The 23,677-nt window shown below is 41.1% G+C and overlaps 1 protein-coding gene across 1 annotated transcript in view; it reads left to right on the forward strand.

Moving 5' to 3' along the window:
- Camsap2 (calmodulin regulated spectrin associated protein family member 2) overlaps positions 1 to 23,677 on the forward strand; it is a 96,247-nt gene that overhangs the window by 32,914 nt on the left and 39,656 nt on the right. The window contains exon 3 of the mRNA XM_059280991.1: positions 20,889 to 21,050. Coding sequence (XP_059136974.1) covers positions 20,889 to 21,050 — 162 coding nt within the window. The remainder of the gene's footprint in view (positions 1 to 20,888; positions 21,051 to 23,677) is intronic.

The raw sequence follows: 23,677 nt of genomic DNA on the forward strand, positions 1-23,677 counted from the left end.
AGTTAGAAGTTAGGGGCAAAGAGCCCCTTAGTTTTACCCATTCTGGACCCCCTCTGGGTTGAGATATTCTTCATTCTTAACTTCTGTTCTCCCTGCCCTGTGTGTCTGTGTGTCTGCCTGTATGTCTGTGTCCCCTTTGGCCTCATGTGGAGGCCAGAAGTCACCTTTCTATTTGAAGATGGGGGGTCACTGAACCTACACTAGCTGGCCAGCAGGTCCCCAGGACTTGGCCTGTCTCCACTCTCCTGGGGCTGAGATTACAGATCCTTGTTATGGTGCCCAACTTTTTACTTTTGAAAATCATTTTGTTATTTTATGTGCATGAGTGTTTTTCCTGCATGTGTATCTGTGCTTTTCCTAAGTGTGTATCTGTGCACCACATGCATGTATGTTGCCAGAGAGGCCAGAAGAAGGAGTTGCATCCTCTTTTTTTTTTTTTTTTTTGTTTTTCGAGACAGGGTTTCTCTGTGTAGCTTTGGTACCTTTCCTGGAACTCACTCTGTAGGCCAGGCTGGCCTCGAACTCACAGAGATCTGCCTGGCTCTGCCTCCCGAGTGCTGGGATTAAAGGCGTGCGCCACCACCGCCCAGCCCCCTCTTTTTTTAACTTAAAAAAAAATTGTTAGAGAAGGTAAGATGCCTAGTAGATTTCTGCTTATTCCTGTAGAATGAAGCCAAAGTGAAGTTCCTCAAGAAAAAAAATGATATTCTGCAGTTGTTCCACCTAGCCAAGGTCAGCTCCAAATTGCTTTTACATAGATTCACTTTTGTGAAGACAGGATCTGTGGATCATGATTATCACCATGTTCTCAGTGCCTGGCCAAGGAGATTCAAAATCAATGAACATGTGATATATTAGTGAGTTTTTAGGAATTAAATGCATTTTGCAAGATCACATCTTTTAAAAAAAATAATAAAGAGGATGCAGTATTGCTGTACTTTGCTAGACTTGGACTCAGAGCTCAAAGGTTCCTCTTCTTTGCTGAGTTCTAAGATTATAGTTCCTGCCTTAGGATTTCTGTTGCTGTGAAGAGATACCATCCATGACCAGAGCAACCTTTTGTTGTTGTTGTTTGGTTGGTTATTTTTTTGTTTTGTTTTGTTTTTTGACACAGTTTCTTTGTGTAGTTCTGGATGTCCTGGAACTAGGTCTGTAGACCAGGCTGGACTCTAGCCAGGCCAACTCTTTTTTTTTTTTTTTTTTTTTGGTTTTTCAAGACAGGGTTTCTCTGTGTAGCTTTGTGCCTCTTCTGGAACTCACTTGGTAGCCCAGGCTGGCCTCGAACTCACAGAGATCCGCCTGGCTCTGCCTCCCGAGTGCTGGGATTAAAGGCGTGCGCCACCGCCCGGCTCAGGCCAACTCTTATAAAGGAAAACATTTAATTGGGCCTGGCTTACAATTTCAGAGGCTTAGTCCATTATCGTCATGGCAGGAAGCATGGGGGTGCACAGGCAGACATGGTGCTGGAGAGGGAGCTGAGAATTCCACATCTGGATGGACAGGCAGCAGGAAGACAGTGAGCCATTGGGCCTGGCTTGAGCTTCTGAAACCTCCAAGCCCACCCCTAGTGACACATTTCCTCCAACAAAGCTACGCCTAGTCAACCATGTCACTTGTCCTAATCCTTTCAAATAATGCCGTTTTCTTTCAGCCCACCACAGCTCCCTATTGTTATTACACTGCTCATTGTCTCTGTGGTTTATAAAATCCAGATATGGCTAGTGCTAGAGGGATATCATGACCTTTTTTGTCCTCTTTTTCTTTTTTTTTTTTTTTTTAAGATTTATTTATTTATTTATTAGGTATACAATGTTCTGCCTGCATGTTATCCCTGCAAGCCAGAAGAGGGAGCCAGATCTCATACTAGATGGTTGTGAGCCACCATGTGGTTGCTGGGAATTGAACTCAGGACCTCTGGAAGAACAGCCAGTGCTCTTAACCTCTGAGCCTTCTCTCCAGCCCTTGTCCTCTTTTTCACACAAAGCTCTTGGAAGACAACCTGACTGCACATGAGACAATTAGGGGACAGCCACGATGGCATCGCAGTGTCATTATCAGTATTTATCAGAAGCTGGCTTCTCTTCTGGTAAAGCTAATGCTGGCAGCCACATTTCCATGCATAGCCAGCTGGAAGAAGCTAGCTGACAAACTTCCTTTCAGGGTTTTTTGAGGGTTCACTGAAGCCTTTGCTGGTGGTTATTTTTATATAATAAAATATATTTCGGTGTCCTTTGGTAACTTGTTTTAGCTTTTGAGGTTTGAGGCACAATTTTTGGCGTAGAAGCAAGTATTCTTGGAAAACTTTCAAATTTGGAAAACTATAAAACACAAACATGTAGAAATACAGCATGTGTGACTGCTTAAACTCCGTTAGGCACGTCGTCATCTTGACAGGGAGAGAACACGGCCATCATTTTACATGTGGGCATCGGGAGCAGCAGTTTGCTGAGCAGTGCTGGACAAGCCGCTGTGTGTAAGCCGTCATAAAATAGACTTGCCCAGCTCACTGTGGGTAGGACACTGAAACACACTCTCTCCACTTAAGCCCTGACTTGTAGAATGTAATCTACTTTCATGAGCTCTTAATAAAGCCCCTGTTTCATGGTCTTGATTAATTTTTCCTGTTTACATGTCCAATTGACTCACTGGAAACTCCATTAATTCCTTAAAGCATTAATTGATAACATTTGCTAGGGAAACTTATTACATGATTAAAACTAAATCTAGCCGGGTGGTGGTGGCGCACGCCTTTAATCCCAGCACTCGGGAGGCAGAGCCAGGCGGATCTCTGTGAGTTCGAGGCCAGCCTGGACTACCAAGTGAGTTCCAGGAAAGGCGCAAGGCTACACAGAGAAACCCTGTCTCGAAAAACCAAAACAAAACAAAAAAAAAACAAAAAAAAAAAAACCTAAGTCTAAAGAGTGTCATTATATTTGTATTTATTATGTAATAAGCTTCTGTCATAACTGCAAACATACAACCAAACAGTGATTGTAAACCTATAAAAATCTTAAAAAACCTAGAGAAATTTTTAGATTACTTTGAAGTGTACATTTCACTTGACACTTTATGGTAAGAAATGAAGTGTTCAAATTTGAAAAATTGTTCTAAGTTAACACTAGTACCTGTACATATTTATGGGGCAAGTGTGCCATTTCAATATCTAAATGTAATGCACAGTGACAGGCTCAGGATAATTGCATACCTGTTGCTGCAGACATTCATCGTTCCTTTGTATTAGGAAATTAACACCCCCTTACTAGCTTTCCCCCCCCTTTTTTGTGGTGTGTATATGTTCATATCTGTGTGTGGGTAGGTGTGTACAAGAGGATGCATGCGCACGTGGAGGCCTGAAGTGGCTGTTCAGAATTGATACTCTTGCACTCTCTTCAGTAAAGCAGATCTCAGCTAAACCTGGAGCTCCCGGATATGGCCAGTCTTGCTAGACTGCTTGCTGTGGGGATCCCTTGCCCCCACTTCCCAAGGCTGGAATTACAGGCATGACTCTACACTATTCCGTCATTTTTGTGGGTTCTTGTTATCCACATTCCATGAAGAATTTAACCATCCCCAGCCCTCTACTAGCTGTTTTGAAATATTTAGTTAATTGTCAATCAGTTATCCTACTATGCTATAAAACATGAGAAGTTTTTCTTGTCTTCCACATGAACACTATACCCAATAGACCTCTTCTCTCCATCTCCCCATCCCCACATTCTTCCTAGTCTCTGATAGTCATTCTTATGTGCTACACTTTCTTTATTTTAATTTTTCGGAGAGACAAGGTCTCTGGCCCAGGCTAGTACTAACCTGTATCATTTTATCCCGAGTCTTGCAATCTGTAATGCAAAGTGTTCAACTTTGTCTGTCAAAGTTATATTCCAGTTTCTTTACATTTCCATATTCACTTCAGAATCAGCTTTTCACATGGGACATACATAGCTAGTCCTCCGCCTTTATACTAAAGAAAAACCAACAAAGAATAATGAGAGCTGTAGGATTTTTGAAGATATTCTTTCTTTTTGTAGTTTGCCAAGAAGTTCATTTATGCTGAATTGTAAATAGGTGTTGTTTCTTTCAAGTATTTTTCTTTTGTTAAGATAATCACATGGCCTTCCTCATTTATCTTGTTAATATGGGAATAAGTGTTTTTTAAATATTAAGAACCTTAGAAGTTACCTTCGATGGTCCTGATATATTATTAGCCCCGCCTCCATACACATGTATTGCGTGCACACACACATATATGAATGATTTCATTCCTCTCATTCATTCATTTAGTATGAACGTGTCTGTATGAGAGAGGTTTCAGTGTCCCTCTGTGGGTCTGCAGTGACAGTTGTAGTTAGCATATGTGTATGAGCTCTCTCAGCCTCATCCCTTTCTTTCTCCCTCCTTCATTTCCTTCACTCGTTTTCTTTCATTAAGGCTTGACAGAACTGGCTCCATTATGATTCTAACAACTCTCACCTTTCCTTCTGTTGGTGAAGATTTTCTCTGAAAGCATCACAGCTCAATCATCCTACAGTTAAGTTTTGACTGAGCATTGGTGCTGAGATGGCCTAGTATGGCCCCACATTCAGGGGAAGCGATTGGTGAGTAGACACCAGGGTCAAAGCTCCCTTTAATCATGTTAAGAAGCAAGAGGGTTTAAAAGTTGTAGTTTTCGCCGGGCGGCGTTGGCACATGCCTTTAATCCCAGCACTTGGGAGGCAGAGCCAGGCGGATCTCTGTGAGTTCGAGGCCAGCCTGGTCTACAGAGCGAGATCCAGGACAGGCACCAAAGCTACACAGAGAAACCCTGTCTCAGAAGAAAAAAAAAAAATGAAGGTTGCAGTTTTCAGACTAGGTTTGCCTGGAGTTCACTGTCAAGGGCAATCGTTTTCCTTTTCCATAGACATTCACTATCACCCCCAAGGGCTGGGCCAGCATTATTTTGTTAGGAGTTTTACTTCTGCAAAACTTTGACAGGGAACAAGGACAAACTTTTAAAAGAAACTGTTTGGGGGGAAAAAAAGACTAGTAAGAGCATAAGAAAGTAACTTGCATAATGGCTTTGGGTCATGAATTTGGGCATAAGGACAATTAGGTGAGCCCTGGTCCTTCTGTTTAGCCTGTCTTATTTTTATGCAGCTGGACTTCAATTCCCTAGAGAAATTTATTCAGATGTAGTATGTAGCCAGAACTTTTCTCTGGGTCCTGTGGAATCTTTCCTACACACGTCCCACAGCCGCTTGGTCCCAGATAAACAAACATAGGCTTGTATTATTTTTAAACTATGGCCATGGCAGGCTTCTTGCTAGCTAGCTCTTATATCTTAAATTAACCCATTTTTATAAATCTATACTTTGCCACGTGGCTTGTGGCTTACTGGTACCTTACATCTTGCTTCTCCTGGCGGCGGCTAGCAGTGTCTCCTGCTCTCTTTTCTCCTTCCTCTCTCTCCAGTTTGAATGTCCCGCCTAACCTTATTCTGCCTCACCATTGGCCAAACAGCTTTATTTATCAGCCAATCAGAGCAACACATATTCACATCATATAGAACCATGTCACCCATCAGTAGTGTGCAGTATTAATGGGATACAGATATTTTCTAATTTAACCAATATGTAGTCTAGAACAATTTCATCTTCTAGTACACATGCCTGTGTGGAATTTGGAATGTTTTAAATGGAGAGTGAGCGACCATCTGTACAGTTTAAACACATGATTACATTAAGGATGTTGCTAAAGTTACCGGGTGAACTAAAGGATTCCTTGAGTTGAGTTCTGGATAGCTGCTCACAGTAGCTCCTGAATGTAAAGCAGGTCTTCATGAATGTCTTACATTATCCTTTCCATGAATTTGATTGTAAAAATATATTCAGCCAGGAAAACCGTGGATGACCAAAGGAGTGGTTTTGATGAAATTCTGATAAGAACCTGGTAATGGACAAAACTATTGTTATTTTCATAGCATACACTTTGAGATACCAGTTGTGATTGATAGCCTCACACCAGGACATTTTCATGTAGTCTGTCACACATCCACATTAATGAAAAGTCTACAGGATGGTTTGAGAGCATGTTATCACGTGTGTTTCCATAGATAAGATGGCGTTTTCACCTGCAAACCGTCCAAGGTAGTTCTAGGTCAGAAAAGCCTGACTCACACCCAGAAGTGTATGGACAGCACATTGGAGTTACATTATTGAATTAAGAAGAGGACACTTTAAGAGGACACAAGGGATTACGGGAGGTGAGGCTGGATCAGGGAGGAGGTGGAGGTAAATATGATCAAAATAAATTGTATGAAATTCTGAAAGAAGTAATAACAATGTTTATTGTAAAGAAGACATTGCAGAACTTTAACCCTGAGGAAGTTAGCTAAGATGGTCAGACAGTTTTAAAGCACTTTATCCAAGCAGCTTTGTAGATCTTTGGGGAAAAAAACATAGTTGTGAAATGTTTGGGCGTTACGTGGCCCCTAGAGGCTCATGTGTTACAAGCTTGATCCCCAAGTTGACACTCCTGAGAGGTGTTTCTAGGTCACTGGAGCACGTCCTGTGACCTCCTCTTCTTGACTCTCCTGCCGTGAGGGGCAGTCATCTTGTTCTGTCACAACTCCTGCCTGATGGCTGCCAGTGCCACAGGCCGGTAGGTGGACTAGAGCCGCCAAAGTAAGCCTTTGTCCTTAGAAGTTTACTGTCCTGGGTGTTCTTTATAGTAATGGGAAACTAACCCAAAGTCATTCATTTAATCCGGCACAAACCTGTAAACCTAGCATTCAGGAGGCAGAGGATGCTAAGTGCCAGGCCAGCCTGGGGTACAAGCAAGACCTGTCTCACAAAACAAAACAAAAAAGACTTCAAAAACAAAGTCAAGGAAAATTTTTAAGGTTTTCAAGATTGAAAAACAAACAAAACCTAGTAAAGATAACATAAAACACAAGAACTTACCCCAGCAAACCATAAATGTTTGTTTTCCTAGACTGGTTGCCAAAGGTGAAGACAAACCTTTTTCAGAATGTTAGCATCTCTGTGGGAAACCATGTAGCCAGGTAGACACCCTGGTTTCCCACTTGATAGAAAGGCACTTGAGTTTAATTAAACACTGTAGTCTGCATGTCAAAGGTTACAAACACACATCATACTATAAAAGTAAGCAAAAACAAAAAACAAAAAACGATTGTTGAGCTCAGGAATATATGACGGTCGAAACAGAGTACAATTCAAATCTAACAAATCTAGAAAAGCTTACAAGAGTTGACTAAAACCTTGAGACAGAGACTCACCACATTGGGTAAGAAACTAAAACAGTGGAAACAAAAAGTACCTTCTAGTTCAAAGGGTGGGTCGTAACGCAGAAAAGCAGGGTGCAGAATTCAAAAACAAAACCTTGTGAGATTTGAGCTAAGTATTTTGTGGGTTTTTTGTTGTTGTTGTTTACTTTCTTTTTATTCTTTATGTCTTTCATATCATGTCTTCCCACCCATCCCCCCACAAGAATGAAACAAAATAAAATTTAAGAGAAAAGAGGGGGGAAAAAGGGAGAAAGGGAAAAATCTCATCATGGAAGCTACAGTGTAACACAGTGAGTCTCGCAATAAACCCCTTTATCCATACATTTTTACAAGCCGGTGTTTATTGCAAAGAATCATTGGTCTAGTTCAAGGCCCCTGGTCCCTGCTACACCGATTCTGGGCCCTCACTGGGACTCTTCATGGACATCCTGTTGATGCCTTGTGTTGTGGAGATCCTGCAGCCCTGGGTTGGCAGGACCAACCCCAACCCCCACCCCCATGCCAACAGATCACAGATGGGGTAGCTGTTGGGGTGGGCCAACATAGAACCCTGGCTCTGGGCCTGTTAGTTACAGGGTTGGCCAGCTCACCAGCCCTCCCCTGTCTTCACTACCAGGATGAACTCTCCAGCATGGCCCTGGCTAATGTGTCCCCACCCCCACCCCCCCACCCCCGCCCCTTGCATCATGAGCAAGAGGCGGGGCCAGTTCTCCCATTTTTGAGTCCTCAATTTTCGAGTCCTCAGGGTTAGTTCTCCCCCACCTACACCTTCAGGGCCAGCTCTACTGTGTTGCCCAGGCCAGGTGTAGGGGCAACTCTCTCGTGTTGCAGTTGGTAAGGGGCAGGGACAGCTCTCCCATTCTTTTTTTTTTTTTTTTTTTTTTTTTTTTTTTTTTTTTTTTTTTTTTTTTTTTGGTTTTTCGAGACAGGGTTTCTCCGTGTAGCTTTGCGCCTTTCCTGGAACTCACTTGGTAGCCCAGGCCGGCCTCGAACTCACAGAGATCCGCCTGGCTCTGCCTCCCGAGTGCTGGGATTAAAGGCGTGCGCCACCACCGCCCGGCCAGCTCTCCCATTCTTATGACCTCAGGGCCAGCTCTCCCACCTGCCTCAGGCCTTGGGGGTGGTGTGGGGTGGGGTGAGTGGGGTATTTCTCCCCCAGCCCATGCCACCACAAGATAGGTACATCAGTATTTTAAGGAAACCTTTGAACCAAATTAGATTCTTCCTTTGTACCAGTATAGTAATGCTCAGTGTTTGGAAAAAGCTCTAGTAATTTCCTCTAACTGTACCTGTGATCCTATTCTGAATGGGCTGGAGCGTTGGCAGGACCAAGGGCACCTCTCTCTGCTGAGAAGAGGCTGCCTGTCAGGGACAGTGACAGTGGATACCCCCAAAGCCTACTCACCTTCTCAAGGAAGGACCCGTAAGTCTCACAGCTGGATCTCCTGCCTTCATCCCATGGTTTTCTGTAAAGTTTAAGACCCCCTAGTTTGGCCCCACTCTGAATGTATCCTCTCCTTTGTAGTCTCAGGTCCTGATCTCGTGGGAAGGGAGGAAGGAAGCTAAGGTGGTGGGTTGTGGGCCTGAGTGTCTGGTAACATTCTTGTGGCCAGCCTGGTACAAACCTATTGCAGCCTTCTGTGACCTCCTGACCTCCTGAGACAGGGGCTTGCTGTGTAGTGCAAGATGGCCTGGAACTAACTCACAGTGGAGCCTCAGGCTGGCCTTAAGGTGACCTCCTCCTGCCTCAGCCTCCCTCCCAAGGACTGGTTTTAAGTGTGTGCCCTCTGCGCAGCTTAAACCTTTGTTTTTGCTCTGTATCTCCTCTTTCCTATTCTGGAACAATGGAGTCATCCCCTAAGGGACAGAATTTTCTCCCATGTAAAATTTCTCTTTAATGGTTGCTTTTTAAAACTTTCTTAATCAAACTACACTCACAACTTTGGGTCACTCTTTTCTTTTTAAAAGTACTTTGGTATATGACAGAATTTCTTTAAAATATCTTACACCCTTAGAATTCCCATTAGAAACTCTTCTTAATTTACTTGTTTACATTATAATTACATATATTAGTTAGCATTTAAGTCGGGAACCTCACTTTCTACTGAAGAGAACAATCTTGAATTGCTTCCTGAGTAACTGAGCACGTGTTTTATAGCTCACATAAGCCTGCACTTCCTCGGAGAGCAGTCTTCAGTGTGGGTCAGGACATCTTATTTGTAGACCCCAAGCTTGTCTTCTCTGCAGTCTTAGAAGCCCAGCACACTTGGCAGGTGTACTCCTAAGTACGCTTTGCCACTGAGCTGTCAGTGTTTTACTTATTTAGAAATGATTCAAATGTCTTATGAGTCACCCTAAATAACATACCATGAGAAAGACTTAGTTTTTAAAGGGTACATTTATTTGGGAGTGACTGCTCTTGTAATCAGGCCTGAGATCCTCTCTCCTTCACAATCTACTGGCATCCATCCATCCATCCATCCTGCCAAAGGATAACAATAGTGCCATCTCAAATAATGGGTGTTTATTCTGAGCCAAATGTGAATGACTTAAGACCTAAGAACAGGGGCTGGAGAGATGGCTCAATGGTTAAGAACACTGGCTGTTCTTCCAGAGGAACTGGGTTCAATTCCCAGCACCCACATGGCAGCTCACAACTGTCTGTAACTCCAGTTCCTGGGGATCTGACACCTTCACACCAATGCGCATAAAATAAAGTTTAAAAAAAAAAGCCTAAGAACATAGATTCAGGTTGCCATAAATACCTGTTTCTATTATGGAAACAGTTTCATGAAATTTATTGCTATAAAACAAAAAAGTCATAGATCATAGCTTCTACGATGTATAGTAATTAGACAGGTTATAGCATCTTGTATAATATTAGAGGGACCAGCCTTAATATTATACATCCCAGGGGCTCAGGAGAGAGAACTACTAATATATCCCAGGACTATTTTCAGGAAATAGAATCTCAGCACACCGAGCTCTATAGTCCACTTGCTTTAATTCCTCTGGCATAACATCCTATTTACACAGCTTCATTTCTGTTCTCATGCCTAGCTCCTTTCTTGCCTGTTTTCTCTCTACACTTATCTAAGTTCTATCTTAATTCTCTCATCTTAATTCTGCCTCATCTAGGTCCTTTTCAGCTTGTTCTTACCCAGCTAGTGCTTCCCCATCTGGCTCTTCCTCATCTTGCATCTCATTCCTCTAGTACTCTCTTTTAGCCCTTCAATCTAGTTCTTCCCCATCTCAGTTTGTTCCTCGCAAGTTCTTACCCATCTAGTTCTTCCATACTCTTTTCTCTTCTCTGTCCTCTACGTGCCCTGGAAGTCCCAGTATAAAAAGGGAGGGTCTGAGCTAAATTGTGTAAAGCTATTTACTTAAAGTCCACCTCACCTAGGTGGTGTCTCCTTGTGGAATTTACCTTAAGTCAGGAGACTTGCATGTGGGCTACTATCACTGTTAGTCCTTGGAAGTTGGTGTCTCCTGTTAGTCCTTGAAAGTGGCTAAGAGAGATAATCTGATTCCAGAGAAAGCCTTTCCTGAGGCTGTTCTCCAAATTCCTGGAATATGTATGTCCAGAGGGTGATCAGTCCACACTGTTAGCCCTTCTAAGGGAAAAGTCAATTAGGAAAACTATGAAGGCACACATGATTTTCATAACAGAAGACAGCTGATATATAAAAAGCCAAATAACACTAAAAACTCCTTGGAATTTGGCTTCCTCTGGAGGAATTCCCTGATCCTCCAGGTAGTGACTTTGCCATAACCAGCTGAGTTCTTATGATATATTCCTGCAGCCTGCAGCAATAGCAAAATGGGGAAACTCTTATTAAAGGTTCTAGATGTTATCTAAGTACATTCTTAGCTTTTGAGTTGCTAGAAGCTAGTAGTCTGTTAGAATACATCCCAAAAGGTGCCATGTATAGCTAGCTACAAGGTTGTTTTGTCCAACAAAGAGATAGGCAGCAAATAGTTAGAAAAGGAACAGTGATAGTCCAAAATAATTTGAGTCCAGATATGCAACATTCTAACTCTTCACAATTACAGATTTCTTATCACAGTCATCCTTGTAGAATCTTCAACAGGAGTGTGGCTTTTTTCCCCTGAGAACTTCAGTTTGCTATTCATTTTTTATCCTGACACCTTTTGTAACCTCTAACTCTTTTCTTTTAAAAAGTTAGCATAGATTAATTGTACAAAGTAATGGGTTTCATTATGACATTCTCATCCATGCATGTAATGAACTTTGATCATCTTCCACCACTCATTTTCCCCCTTCTATATCCTTTTATCCCGTGTTCCACATGTAGGGGAAACATGTGACACTTGTCTTCGATGCTGGCTTATGCCCTTAACACGATGATCTCCAGTTCCATGCTTCTTTTTTTTTTAATGACAGTTTTATTCTTTATGCCTGAATAAAGGGTGTGTGTGCGCTCTCTCACATACATGCACATGTGCAAGCATGCACATTTTTCGTTATCCATTGGTAGACCCCCAGGCCAATTCTGTAATATGACTGTTGTGAGTAGGACCACAGTAATCATAGATAAGAAAGTACCTTCACAGGAAGTTGACTTTGATTCTTTTTGGTATGCCCAAAAGTGGCGTGGGATTTAGTTTTCATTTGCTGAGGACACTTATGTGGTAGTTCAGAAGAGAATGACCCCCATAGGCTCATGTTTAGATGCTTTGTCCCCAGTTACTGGAACTCTTGGGGAAGAATTTGGAGATATATCCTTGTTGGTGGAGGTGTATCACTGGGGGTAGGCTTTGCAGTTTCAAAAGCCCACTCCAGCCCCAGTCTCTCTCTCTTTTTCCCTACCTGTCGGTCAGGATGTAAGCTCTCAGCTACTGCTCCAGTGCCATGCCTGCCTGTCTCCTACCACACTCCCCTCCATGATGGTCATGGACTCACCCTCTGAAAGCAAGCCCCCATTTAAATGCTTTCTGTTAGAAGTTGCCTTGGACCTCCATACCAAATTTTTATAGTGGCTGGACTAGTTTACATTCCTGCCAACATGGTATCAAGAGCACCCTCCCTTCCATACACACCTCTGCAGTTTTGCTGGTGTTTGTTGGGTTTTGATGTTAGTTATTCTGACTGGAGTGAGGTGGACTCTCACTGCACCTTTGATTTGCATTTCCCTAATGGCTAAAGATGTTGGACACATTATCATGTAGTTATGTGTCATTCATACTTACTAATTTTAAAAGTGTTCAGTTCATTAGCCTATTTGTTGAGTGTTGTTGGTTGTTTTTGCTCTTTTACTCATTTGGGGGACCTGCCACCCAGCTCTCAAATAAATCACGCATGGAGGCTTATGCTTAATTATAAATGCCTGGCTTTAGTTTGGCTTGTTTCTAGCCAGCTTTCCTTAACTTTAAATTATCCCATCTACTGCCTTTTGCCTCTGGGCTTTTCCCGTTCTCTTACTTCTGTAAATCTTATTCTTACTCTATGGCTAGCTGTGTAGCTGGATGGCTGGCCCCTGAAGTCCTCCTCCTTCTCTGGCTACTTCTTCCCTTCCTTCTAGATTTCTCCCTCTATGTATTCTCTCTGCCTTCCAGTCCCACCTATCCTTTCTCCTGCCTCCCTATTGGCCGTTCAGCTCCTTATTAGACCATCAGGTGTTTTAGACAGGCACAGTAACACAGCTTGACAGAGTTAAACAAATGCAACATAAACAAAAGTAACACACCTTAAAATAATATTCTACAACAGTTGAGTGGATTGTTGCTCCTTTGGTGTTTAATTTTTTGAGATGCTTGCTATATTCTGGCTGTTGATTTGTCTGTCTCCTGACTCTCTTCAAAGACGTCCCATTTCATGTGCTCTCTTCACTCTGGTAATTGTTTCTGTTGCTATACAGAAGCTTTTTAATTAGATACACCCCTGTCTATGACCTGCTTTTATTTCGTGAGCTTTTGGAGTGATATTCTGAAAGCCATTGCTTATGTCTGGATCTTGAAGTGTTCCAGTGTTTCAGGTCAACACTGGGGTCTTTGTATTTTCAGTTGATCTGGTTTCAGTCTTCTACATGTGGACATCTAATTTTGCCAGCAGCAGCACTTGTTTAAAAGGCTGTCTTTTTTTCACCTTTCGGCATCATTATCAAGAATCAGGTGCTATATGTGTGTGAGCTTGCTTCTGGGCTTTCTGTGGTACTCTGCCGGTAAAGGGCTGTTTTTGTGTTATTACCAAGGCTCTGTAGTGTCATCTGGTCAGGTATTGTGATCTTGTAGTATTGCTCTCTATTGCTCATGATTGCTTTGATTATTCTGGGTCTTTTGTATTTTTGCTGTGAGTTTTAGAATTTTTTCTATTTTTGTGAAGAGTGCCATTAAGATTTGAAGAGAATTACATTGCCTATGAAGATTGCTTTTGCTATTCTCAGTATTAATTCTGCCAGTGAGCACATGGTCTTCTGCCTTCTAGTGTCTTCCATACTCTTTCTTCATAGGTTTTGGTTTTGCTTCTGTTGTAGGGGTGTTTGATACCTTTGGTTATTGGGGGGGGGCTGTTTTTGAGGTTATTGTGAATTGGGTTGTTCTTCTGACTTCTGTTTCACTGACTTCATATTTGTAGAGAGGAAAGCTACCGGTGCTTGAATGGTATTTCTTTATGTGCTGTTCCATTGCTGACTGTGTTTATCAGATCTGAGAACCGTCTGATGGAGTCTTTAGCATAGGATCATACACCATCTGCATACAGGGATATTTGACTTCTTCCTTTCCTAAGTACCCTCTTCTTATTATTTTTTTTTCTTGACACACTGCTTTAACTAAACTTTCAATAACTGTTTTGCAGAAGAATTCTAGAAGTGGATGCTTTGTTCCTTCCTTATTTTAGAGAATATGCTTTCAGGTTTTCCTCATTCATTATATTGCTGTCAGTTTATCATCCATAACCTTTATTATGTGGAAGTATGATCCTTCTTAGTTTCATTGTTGTCATAAAGAGCTGTTGAATTTTGTCACAGGCTTTTTTGCACCTATTGAAGTGATTGTTATTTCTGTTGCTGAATCTATTGTATGCTGTTTATTGGTTTGCAGATGTTGAACCATTGCACTCCTCATTAAAGAAACCAGCTGATCATGGCATATGATCTTCTAAATATGTGTTCTAACACTGTCTTAGTACGTTTTCTATTCCTGTAAAGAGACCCCAGGACCACAGCAACTCTTATAAAGGAAAACATTTAATTGGGGCTGGCTTACAGTTCGGAGGTTTAGTCCATTATCATGATGGAAAGCATGATGGCTGGCGAACAGGCAGACATGGTGCTGGAGAGGTAGCTAAGAGTTCTACATCCGGATGTGTAGTCAGCAGGAAGAGAGAGTGACACTGGACTTGACTTGAGCATCTGAAACCTCAAAGCCCACCCCCAGTGGCATACTTCCTCCAACTTGGCCACACCTACTCCAACAAGGCCACATCTCCTAATAGTGCCACACCCTATTGGCCTATGGGGGCCATTTTCATTCATACCACCAAACTATTTTTTTTTTCTTTTTTAGAGACATGGTTTCTCTGTGTAATTTTGGTGCCTGTCCTGGATCTCGCTCTGTAGACCAGGCTGGCCTTGAACTCACAGAGATCTGCCTGGCTCTGACTCCCAAGTGCTGCAATTAAAGGCTTGCACCACCACCACCCGGCCAGACTATTCTTGATATGCATTATGTTATTTGTTTTTCAGTCCTGGAGATTGAATCCAGGGCCTCACTTATACTAAGCAAGTAAGTGTTCTACTACTGAACTGCATACAATCCCTTGGCTTTTTGAGACAAGATTCCATGTAGCTCAGTCTAGCTTTGAACTTTCATTGCTCTTGACATCTGTGTGTTGATTTACAGGTGTGTGCCACTCTGCTTAGCACGTCATCTTCTTTTTGGTGTACAAACTGTCACACTGCTGCCACTACCTGATTTTGTAGTTTAGGTTATTGATGCCCAATAGCGTGATGAATTTGCCGGAGGTCACTTAATTAATCTAAGGTTTAAGACCAGAAATTTTATGATCTTTTGATGATATTTAGAAATGATGCTTTAAACTATTTCCTCTCTAACCGTATACTATATTAATTTGGCTACTGATATGCAGTTTCTTTATATGTCTATTCAGAATGGCCACATTAAACATTTTTCACTTACTATTTGAGGTTAAATATATTCCAAATGGCAAACCTATATGACATGTGAAGTATTAATTACTAATTTGGGATTAATTCTTTAAAAAACATTCTGATGTGTCTATGCTGGTATGTGCCATTTCAATAGAATGACTCAAGTACTTCCTGTTTATAATCTAAGTCTTTTTCCTCCTCTGTCCCTATGGCAGACTTCTGTATGGGGCTGAGACCAGTGTTCGTGTTAGGAATTTTTCTCTTAGTTATGTATCTGACTCTGTTGCAAGAATTATAAAAGCCATATAGCCATTGAGTTTCTTTTGTTGAGGCTAATATACTTCTTCCAACACTTAGAAACTTTTATTTCTGCCTTTCAAAAGGTACGTATTGTGTATGTACATGGTGAAAGTGAGTGTGTGGGTGTATGTACCCATGAGTGCATGTCTGGAATCCAGAGCAGGACACACTCTACCTTATTCCCCAGAGACATGGTCTTTCACTGAACTGGAAGCTAGCTGTTCCAGACAGGACCTGCCTGTCTCCGGCCTCCCAGTGGTGGGGTTCTGGGTGTGCAGTCATGTCTAGCTTTTGGTGTGGGTGCTGTGGTTTCAAATCCAGGCCCCTCTGCTGGCACAGCAAGCGCTCTTGCCCACTGAACTGTCTCCCAGTCCCAAAGCTCATTTCCTTCATATTTCTAGCCTTCATTTCTCACATATAATGTGTACCTTATTTTTGCCTAGACTCTGCTATTAGAGATAACAGAAATACATTCCTGGTAATACAGATATAGAGCCTCCTGTTGGCCTTTGGATGATACTTCAGATTTCACCAAAGTCCTTGGAGCCTAACATCCATTCCTTTTTATTAAAGTGTGTGTGGAGCTCTCCTGGTCCCCCCCCCCCCCCCCCATAACCAGTATTTTTGCCCTTGCTCCTAAATACCATATTTTACTCTGCCACCTAGTGGCCTCAATAGGCACTGTTGCTTCTACAGTAGTACAGGGAGTCAGAGTGTAGGTTGGCATTAAGTCTGCAAGAATGACGTGATTGTTTGTGTTCTGCCTACTTTTCCTGGTTGCTATGTAACCATGAATCAGTTATAATTTTTCTTCTGTGAAATAGATATAATAGTGCTTAACTCAAAGCTTGTATATTAAACGAATTCTCTCCCGATCCTGAAAACATTACGTCCTGAAGACTTTGCAGAGTGGGAGTACTAGGTGCAGTTAACAGCAAGAAGCTGAACAGCACCTGGCATCAAACAGGGCTAGCTGTTGTTAACAATTTGATATGAATGTGTTTAGATAGGAAATTACATTTGTTTTACTTGGTACTATGGAAGTTCCGCCTTTAGCCTTGAGTTTTTTAATGCTGACCTTTTCTAGGTCTGTTATGTATATACTTTGTGTTATATATGATTCTTACCTTACCTCTATCTCCTAAAGTGAAAGCATGAAAAAATATTGAAACATAAGAATTCTTACAAGTGAGTACCACATAAGAGTAGCTATATAAGCATAATAATTGAGTCTTCTTAGTTTCTTCTATCGGGAATTGAGCTGTTTAAAAACTACTTTAGTAATTATACGTACTATTTACTATCCCAACTCTTGAAGTAAACTATAAGTTTAATGTTTGTCTTTGCATGTAACATAGAACAAGGCACTTTCAAGTTTAACTTTTGTTCATTGCTTTTTATTTCCTGTTTCATATATGTGACATATTAATATAGAGGACATTGTTGTATTTTTTTACTAGTTTTTTTTTTTTTTTTTCCCTGAGACAGGGTTTCTCTGTTTAGCTTTGGAGCCTGTCCTGGAACTTGCTCTGTAGACCAGGCTGGCCTTAAACTCACAGAGGTCTACCTGGCCCTGCCTCCCAAGTGCTGGGATTAAAGGTGCACCACCACTGCCTGGCTACTAGTTTTATTATATACATTTCACATACTGTAAAGTAGCCAAATCTATCCTAAATTACTCATTTATATTTCCCTTTTAATGTAAAATACTAAAATGATTTCTTTTTCAAAGAGTGTGTGCCTCCCACCCCATGGAAGGCAGAAGAGGGTGTTGGATCCTTTGGAGCTGGAGTTACAGACAGTTGTGAGCTACCTAACATGGGTGCTGGGACTCGAACTCAGATCTTCTGCAATAGCAGTAAGAGCTCATAATGACTGAGCCATCTCTCCAGGCCCAGTCATTTTAATGTCTATAACCCTTTCCTGTCGTATCTGTAGGACAAAAAAAACAAGAGAAATCTTAGGATATATGAATTGTCTAGTTCCTGAAATGTTTCCCACATTGTTGTCCATACGGGTTATGGTTTTAATGTTCAACTAAGAAATTTCATCCATGGTACCTTGTCTGGGGACAAGAAAAAGGGTGGGTCCTATGCCTTCTGGAGCGGGATTTCTTAAACTCTTTTGGCTTGAGATCCTTTTCACCTAAGAAATTTTTTATGAGCCTAAGTTTATAAAATAGGTATGCAAATATTTACCAATAACAAATCACAAATTTATTTTAAAGCTATTCTTACATATAAATGTTTACCATTTACGAAGAGGAAGGTGAGTTTGCACACTAAGAAGATGGATGTTTATTTATTTCTACATAAAGACTAATCTTGGTTGAACATTTGATACTACAGGACTAGAGCATCCTCAGTTTTTCAGAGTTGATTAATATTTGAGCAGGAGTGTGTGTATTTCATGCATGCATGCATGTGTGTGTGTGCACATGTGCATGTGGTCCAGAGGTCAGCATTATGTGTCTTCCTCTGTTGCTGTCTATTTTTTTTTTCCCCTTGATACAGGGTCTCACTGAGCCTGGAGCTTGCTGATTAAGTAGAGACTGTCATGCTTCACAGCAAGTGACTTTCTTAAAAAGACAGAGGTCTCATTGTTGCACAGAATGGTTTTAAATTCCTAGGCTCAAGCAGTCCTCCTGTCTTAGCCTCAAATAGCTGGAATTATAGACATGTGCCACTGTGACCAGTAAAATGTAAATAAATAAAGTAGTTGGCAGCCCCAAGCACAAAGCCTGCTCTTCAGTTTATAGTAGCCTGTACCCAGCTTATTCTACTTTCTGTATCCCTCCTCCCAATGATGTAGTATGTAAGAAGGTAACAGTCTTGCCCTCAAGAAACAGAGGTTTGTACGCAGATGACTGTTTAGGAGTAAGAGAAGTCAGTAGTTTTCATCCTTGATTGCTCTTTAGCATTATCATTGAAGCTGTTAAGAGATACCTGTGCCCATTCTGACTCAATGAAGTCAGAACATAATACAGGCATAACTACAGTCTGTAAGAATCTGTGCTCAGTTTAGAGGATGAATGAGACATCTGATTGGAAAGGGCAAAGGAAAAGCTTTACAATGAGAGTCCCATTCAAACCGGTGTCAGTCAGCATTAAAGGAGAACTTGAGAACTCAAGGCACGGAAGCTTGAAAAGGAATGGCAGACTTGAGGAATAGCAGGCAGTTTTGTGTTGCCCTTTTGGGGGTGAGGAAGGGAGTAGTGAGGCTGGAGTGAGAGGTACAAGTCAGATAATAAGAAAGCTTTGTCTCCGTAAGGAGGTTCTGTATGGAAGCGTTCCTGAAGATACTTAAATACCTACTCACTCCAGATAGCGAACCAACAGCAGACCAAAGTAAGGACACCACCAAAGTCCAACCTAGTAAACCGATGTGTTTTATTGGGGTTCCTTACAGGAGCAGAAATGACTGTGAAATGGTTGCATTACCAAAGTGCACCCTGGCATGGGTGACAGTTCACAAAGGGGACACCTGGAACACACTGCACAGCCCACAGGCAGCTCAGCGGGTTGGAGGGGGTCCTTCCAGGGAGCTCAGCTGGTCATCTAAAAGTGTCTGCAGCAATCCTTGCAGCTTAATATGGCCTGGGGAATGGAGCAGCCTAGTAAATCTGGCTAGTTTCAGGGACTTCCTGAAGCTGTTGAGTTGTTTACTTCCCCAAGCTTCACCTCTCCTTAGAACATCCTGTTGCTTTATCCTCCTTTTAACATCCCCTGTCTTAAGGAACTTCCCTCCAAGATGGAAGGTTTTAGTCTCCAAGGAAACAACAGAAGTGCAGGTTTTATTATGTAAAAAAATATGATAGATTTTTTTGTAGGCATGATAAGATGCAATCTCTGATTTGGAAAAAGCATCAAGTCTCCAGTTTATAACATCTTCAAACTTCAAATGGGTTTAATGGAGAAAATAAAGAAGACAGTATTTCTGTATTAGGTTGGAGAAGACCATAGTAGGCATGGTGTAAACTCCAGAGCCATATAGGAGAGCACCAAGACTGGCAGATTTTACCAAGAAAAGCTAGGTTAAAAAAAAGTGTTTGCTATCTAGACAACAGAGAACTAAGAATGTACCCAGTATATAATGAGCTCTTTACAAGTCAATGAGAAAGATAATGTCCCAGTGAAGAAATAGGCAAAAGGTATTAGTGGGCAGTTTCTGAAGAAGAAATGTAAGCAGTTGGTAACCACGTAAAAGCATGCCTAGCAATAATCAGATAATTGCAGAGTCAGACAAATGTGACAATTTTAACCTTTCATATAGATGAAAAAAGTAAATATAAAAAATGTAGAAATTGGCATACTGATAACATTCTTGGTGGGATGTAAGATTGGTGTAACTTTCCTGGTTATCAAAGCTTAAACTGTAGTTACTTTTTGGACCCAGTAGCCCCATAGGAAGTAATTATCCCCTAGAGGACAGTGTTACAGCATTATTTGTAATGCCAAAGATGGTAGACAATGTGAACATTATACTTAACCAGTGTATGTTGATTTTTTTTTTTTTTGTAAGAATACAACTGAAGGCACCACTGGAAGCAGAAGTGGAAGAGGGGCCCATTAATACACTTTTATAATATTTTGTATTTTTTAACTACCATGTAAGACATTCATATATTACCAAAAAACAATACAAAACAAAACAAAACGAAACAAAAAACCCTGAGGAAATACTGGAAGTCCTGTGCCATAGGAGTTAGATGAAGAAGAATTTGGAGGCAAGAAAAATCAGTTACAGATTCTTTTGTTGTTTATTCAGAAGTGAAACTTTGTAATCTCAATTGAAGGTGTGCCTGTCTTAATGAAGAGCACAGAGGGATATTTTTAAAGTTGGAACTATAAAGTTATACTGTGGGTTTGAAAAATGAGGGAAGATCATCAACGGTGAATCTGTCAACTGCATTGCAAATGCTACATGAGTGATTATAATGTTAAAAGGAGGGGGAGGAAAAGAGGCTTTGACTTAACCTAAGTCTTAACATAAGTCTTCAGTAGTATTTGAATAATAAAATTAGTCTGGTATCAGCTCAGCTTAGCATGCTTTGTTCTTTCTTAACACCAGTCTATATTCTGGCTTTACTTCTGTTTTTAAGAAAATGCTAATGTTTTACAATAAGGCAATTTCTAAGTATAATTTTGAAACTGTTTGTGCTTTTCTATTTTCAGAGTGCACATTTGGCCATGATTGATACTCTAATGATGGCTTATACCGTAGAGATGGTCAGCATAGAAAAAGTCATTGCATGTGCTCAACAGTATTCAGCTTTTTTTCAAGCTACAGATCTGCCCTATGATATTGAGGATGCTGTCATGTACTGGATAAATAAGGTAGGCTGCTGCTCATTTGGAAATGTGTCTACTAGCAGAAAAACTAAAGTCTCTAATTACTCATTGCTTCTGTATGACTTTTTGTTTTAAATCAAAGTGCAAGCTAAAGTTGTGCAATTTACTTGAAACATTTTATTTTAAAAAGTATAAGCTGAGCACAGGGGCTCAGATCTGTAATCTCAGTATCTGTGAGGCTGAAGCTGGAAAATTTGAGTGCAAGGCCAGACTGGGCTATAGTGAGACCTAGTCTTAAAACAAGTGTGAAATGATGGAACATTTTTATAGATTTGACAGTGTCTGCAATTGTACTTATACTTAATGATTATTTGTGGTAACTCGAGCGCGTACCAGATGATTACAAAACCGAGAGCGCTCAGAATAAGGAACCACATAACGAGCAGTGAGATATTTTCAGATGATATAATTCTCTCATATTTCTGATTGTGAACGCCTTAGGTTTGTTTAACCAAATTGTACAAAATCATATTGATCATGGATTCATTTTCTTGGAGATTTTTTGTTTGTGCTTTGAACATGATTAAATTCTTGATTTATTATTCTCCTTGTCATTTGAGTAGTTAATTCTTCTTGACCCACATTCATGCATTCAGTTTGGAGACAAGGTCTCACTTACGGGCCTGACTGACCTGAAGCTTGTAGAGATCCTCTTGCCTCTGTCTCTGGGATTACAGGCTTGTGCCACTACATCCAGATGGACCAACTTTCATTTGCAGTTGTCATTACAGAGAAAATTAAACCAGGTTTGTGGGGCAGGCAATGAACAATGCTTGCATGAGGCTGGTCATAAGCTAAATTGGCCTAGAGAAATGGCTCAGTAAGGAAAGCACTTGCTGTATAAGCGTCAAGTCCAGAGTTCGGATCTCTTGATGGTACAGAAAGCTGGCACCCCCCAGGTAACTTCAGTGCTTGGAAAGCAGAGATGGAGATGTTGTAAGGTCATGGGTGCAGTGGCTGTGTCATGTCCGGAAGACAGCATATCACAGCACTCCTCTCTGTCCTCCAGCTCGCTCTTCCATGGTGTCCCCTGAGCCTTTGCGGGCAGGGGACTATATAGATGTCCCATTTAGGGATGAGCACTCAGCAGTCACTTACTAACTCTGACCAATTATGAGTCTCTGCTTCAACTGCTACCCACTGCAAAAAGAAGCCTCTCTGGCCAAGGTTGAATCTCTGGCCAAGACTTGTGGGAATAAACACAAGTATTTAGAAGACAGTTTGATGTGTGATGGTCTTGCCCCCTGCTAGATAGACTGTGTGTGCCATAGTATGATCTGCCAGGCCAGTATGCCGACCAGTACAGTAGTGGCATGACACTTATGGGGCTAACAAAACCACTCTCAGGTTGGATTTGAGGCCTGCTCACAGGAAGGATTTGTGCCTGATACTGTAAACCTAGTCAAACACTTATGCCTGGGGTGGCTAGGGGCCTAAGGGAAGCAACTGTTATTTTAGTAAATGCTCATGTAGAAGGAGAGATTAACTCCAGCAAGTTGTCCTCTGACCACCACATGGAAGCCATAGCATGTACATGGCTAACGATACTGAACACCTTTGAAAATGTTTACTAGCCATTTGTATGTTCTCTTTTGAGAACTCTGTTCAGTTCATAGCCATCTCTCTCCAGCCCCCTCTGTATGACTTAGTGTGAACGGATGTTGGGTTTCCTCAGTTTTTTTCTGTGCCAATGGAGATAACCATGTAATTCTGTCCTTGAGTCCATACATGTAATTTATAACATTTCTTAATTTACCTGTATTGAGCCATCCATCTGGAATAAAGCCAACTTGATCATGGTTAATGATCTGTGTGTTGTGTTCTTGAGCCTGGTTTACAAATATTTTGTTGGAAATTTTTGCAGCTATATTCATCAGGGAGTTTGGTCTGTAATTTTCTTTCTTTCTTTTTTTAAAGATTTATTTATTTATTATGTACACAGAAGAGGGTGCCAGATCTCATTACAGATGGTTGTGAGCTACCATGTGGTTGCTGGGAATTGAACTCAGGACCTCTGGAAGAAGAGTCGGTGCTCTTAACCTCTAAGCCATCTCTCCAGTCCTGTAATTTTCTTTTTGTTGTTGCATCTTTTATCTGTTTTGAGTATCAGAGAGTAATAATAGCTTTGTAAAAAGAGTTTAGCCATGTTTCGTCCTTTCTGTTTTATGGAGTAGTTTGAGGAATGTTGGGTTTGGTTCTTCCTTGAGGGTCTGCTAAATATCACCAGTGAATCCATCTGGACCCGGACTTTTTAAAATTTTAAATCTGGGATATTTTTAATTACTGCTTCAATCTCACTGCTGTTAGATCTTTTAAAATTGCTTATCGCATCTTGATTTAATTTTGGTAGGTCATATGCACCTAGAAATTCAACCATTCACTTTAGTTTTCCAGTTTGATAAAATATGTTTTTTTTTTTAGGTGAGACCTAAAGATTTTCTGACTTCCATTGGCATCTGTTATAATGGCTTCCTTTTCATCCTTAATTTTATTAATTTGTGTCTTCTCTTTCTCTTGGTTAGTTTGACTTGAGTTCATCTTATCTTTCCAAAGAGCCAACTCTGTATTTCATTGATTCTTCGTTCTTTTTTGTTGTTTTCTTTTCATTAATT

Source organism: Peromyscus eremicus, chromosome 15 (assembly GCF_949786415.1).
Source record: "Peromyscus eremicus chromosome 15, PerEre_H2_v1, whole genome shotgun sequence".
In the NCBI taxonomy this organism is placed as follows: domain Eukaryota; kingdom Metazoa; phylum Chordata; class Mammalia; order Rodentia; family Cricetidae; genus Peromyscus; species Peromyscus eremicus.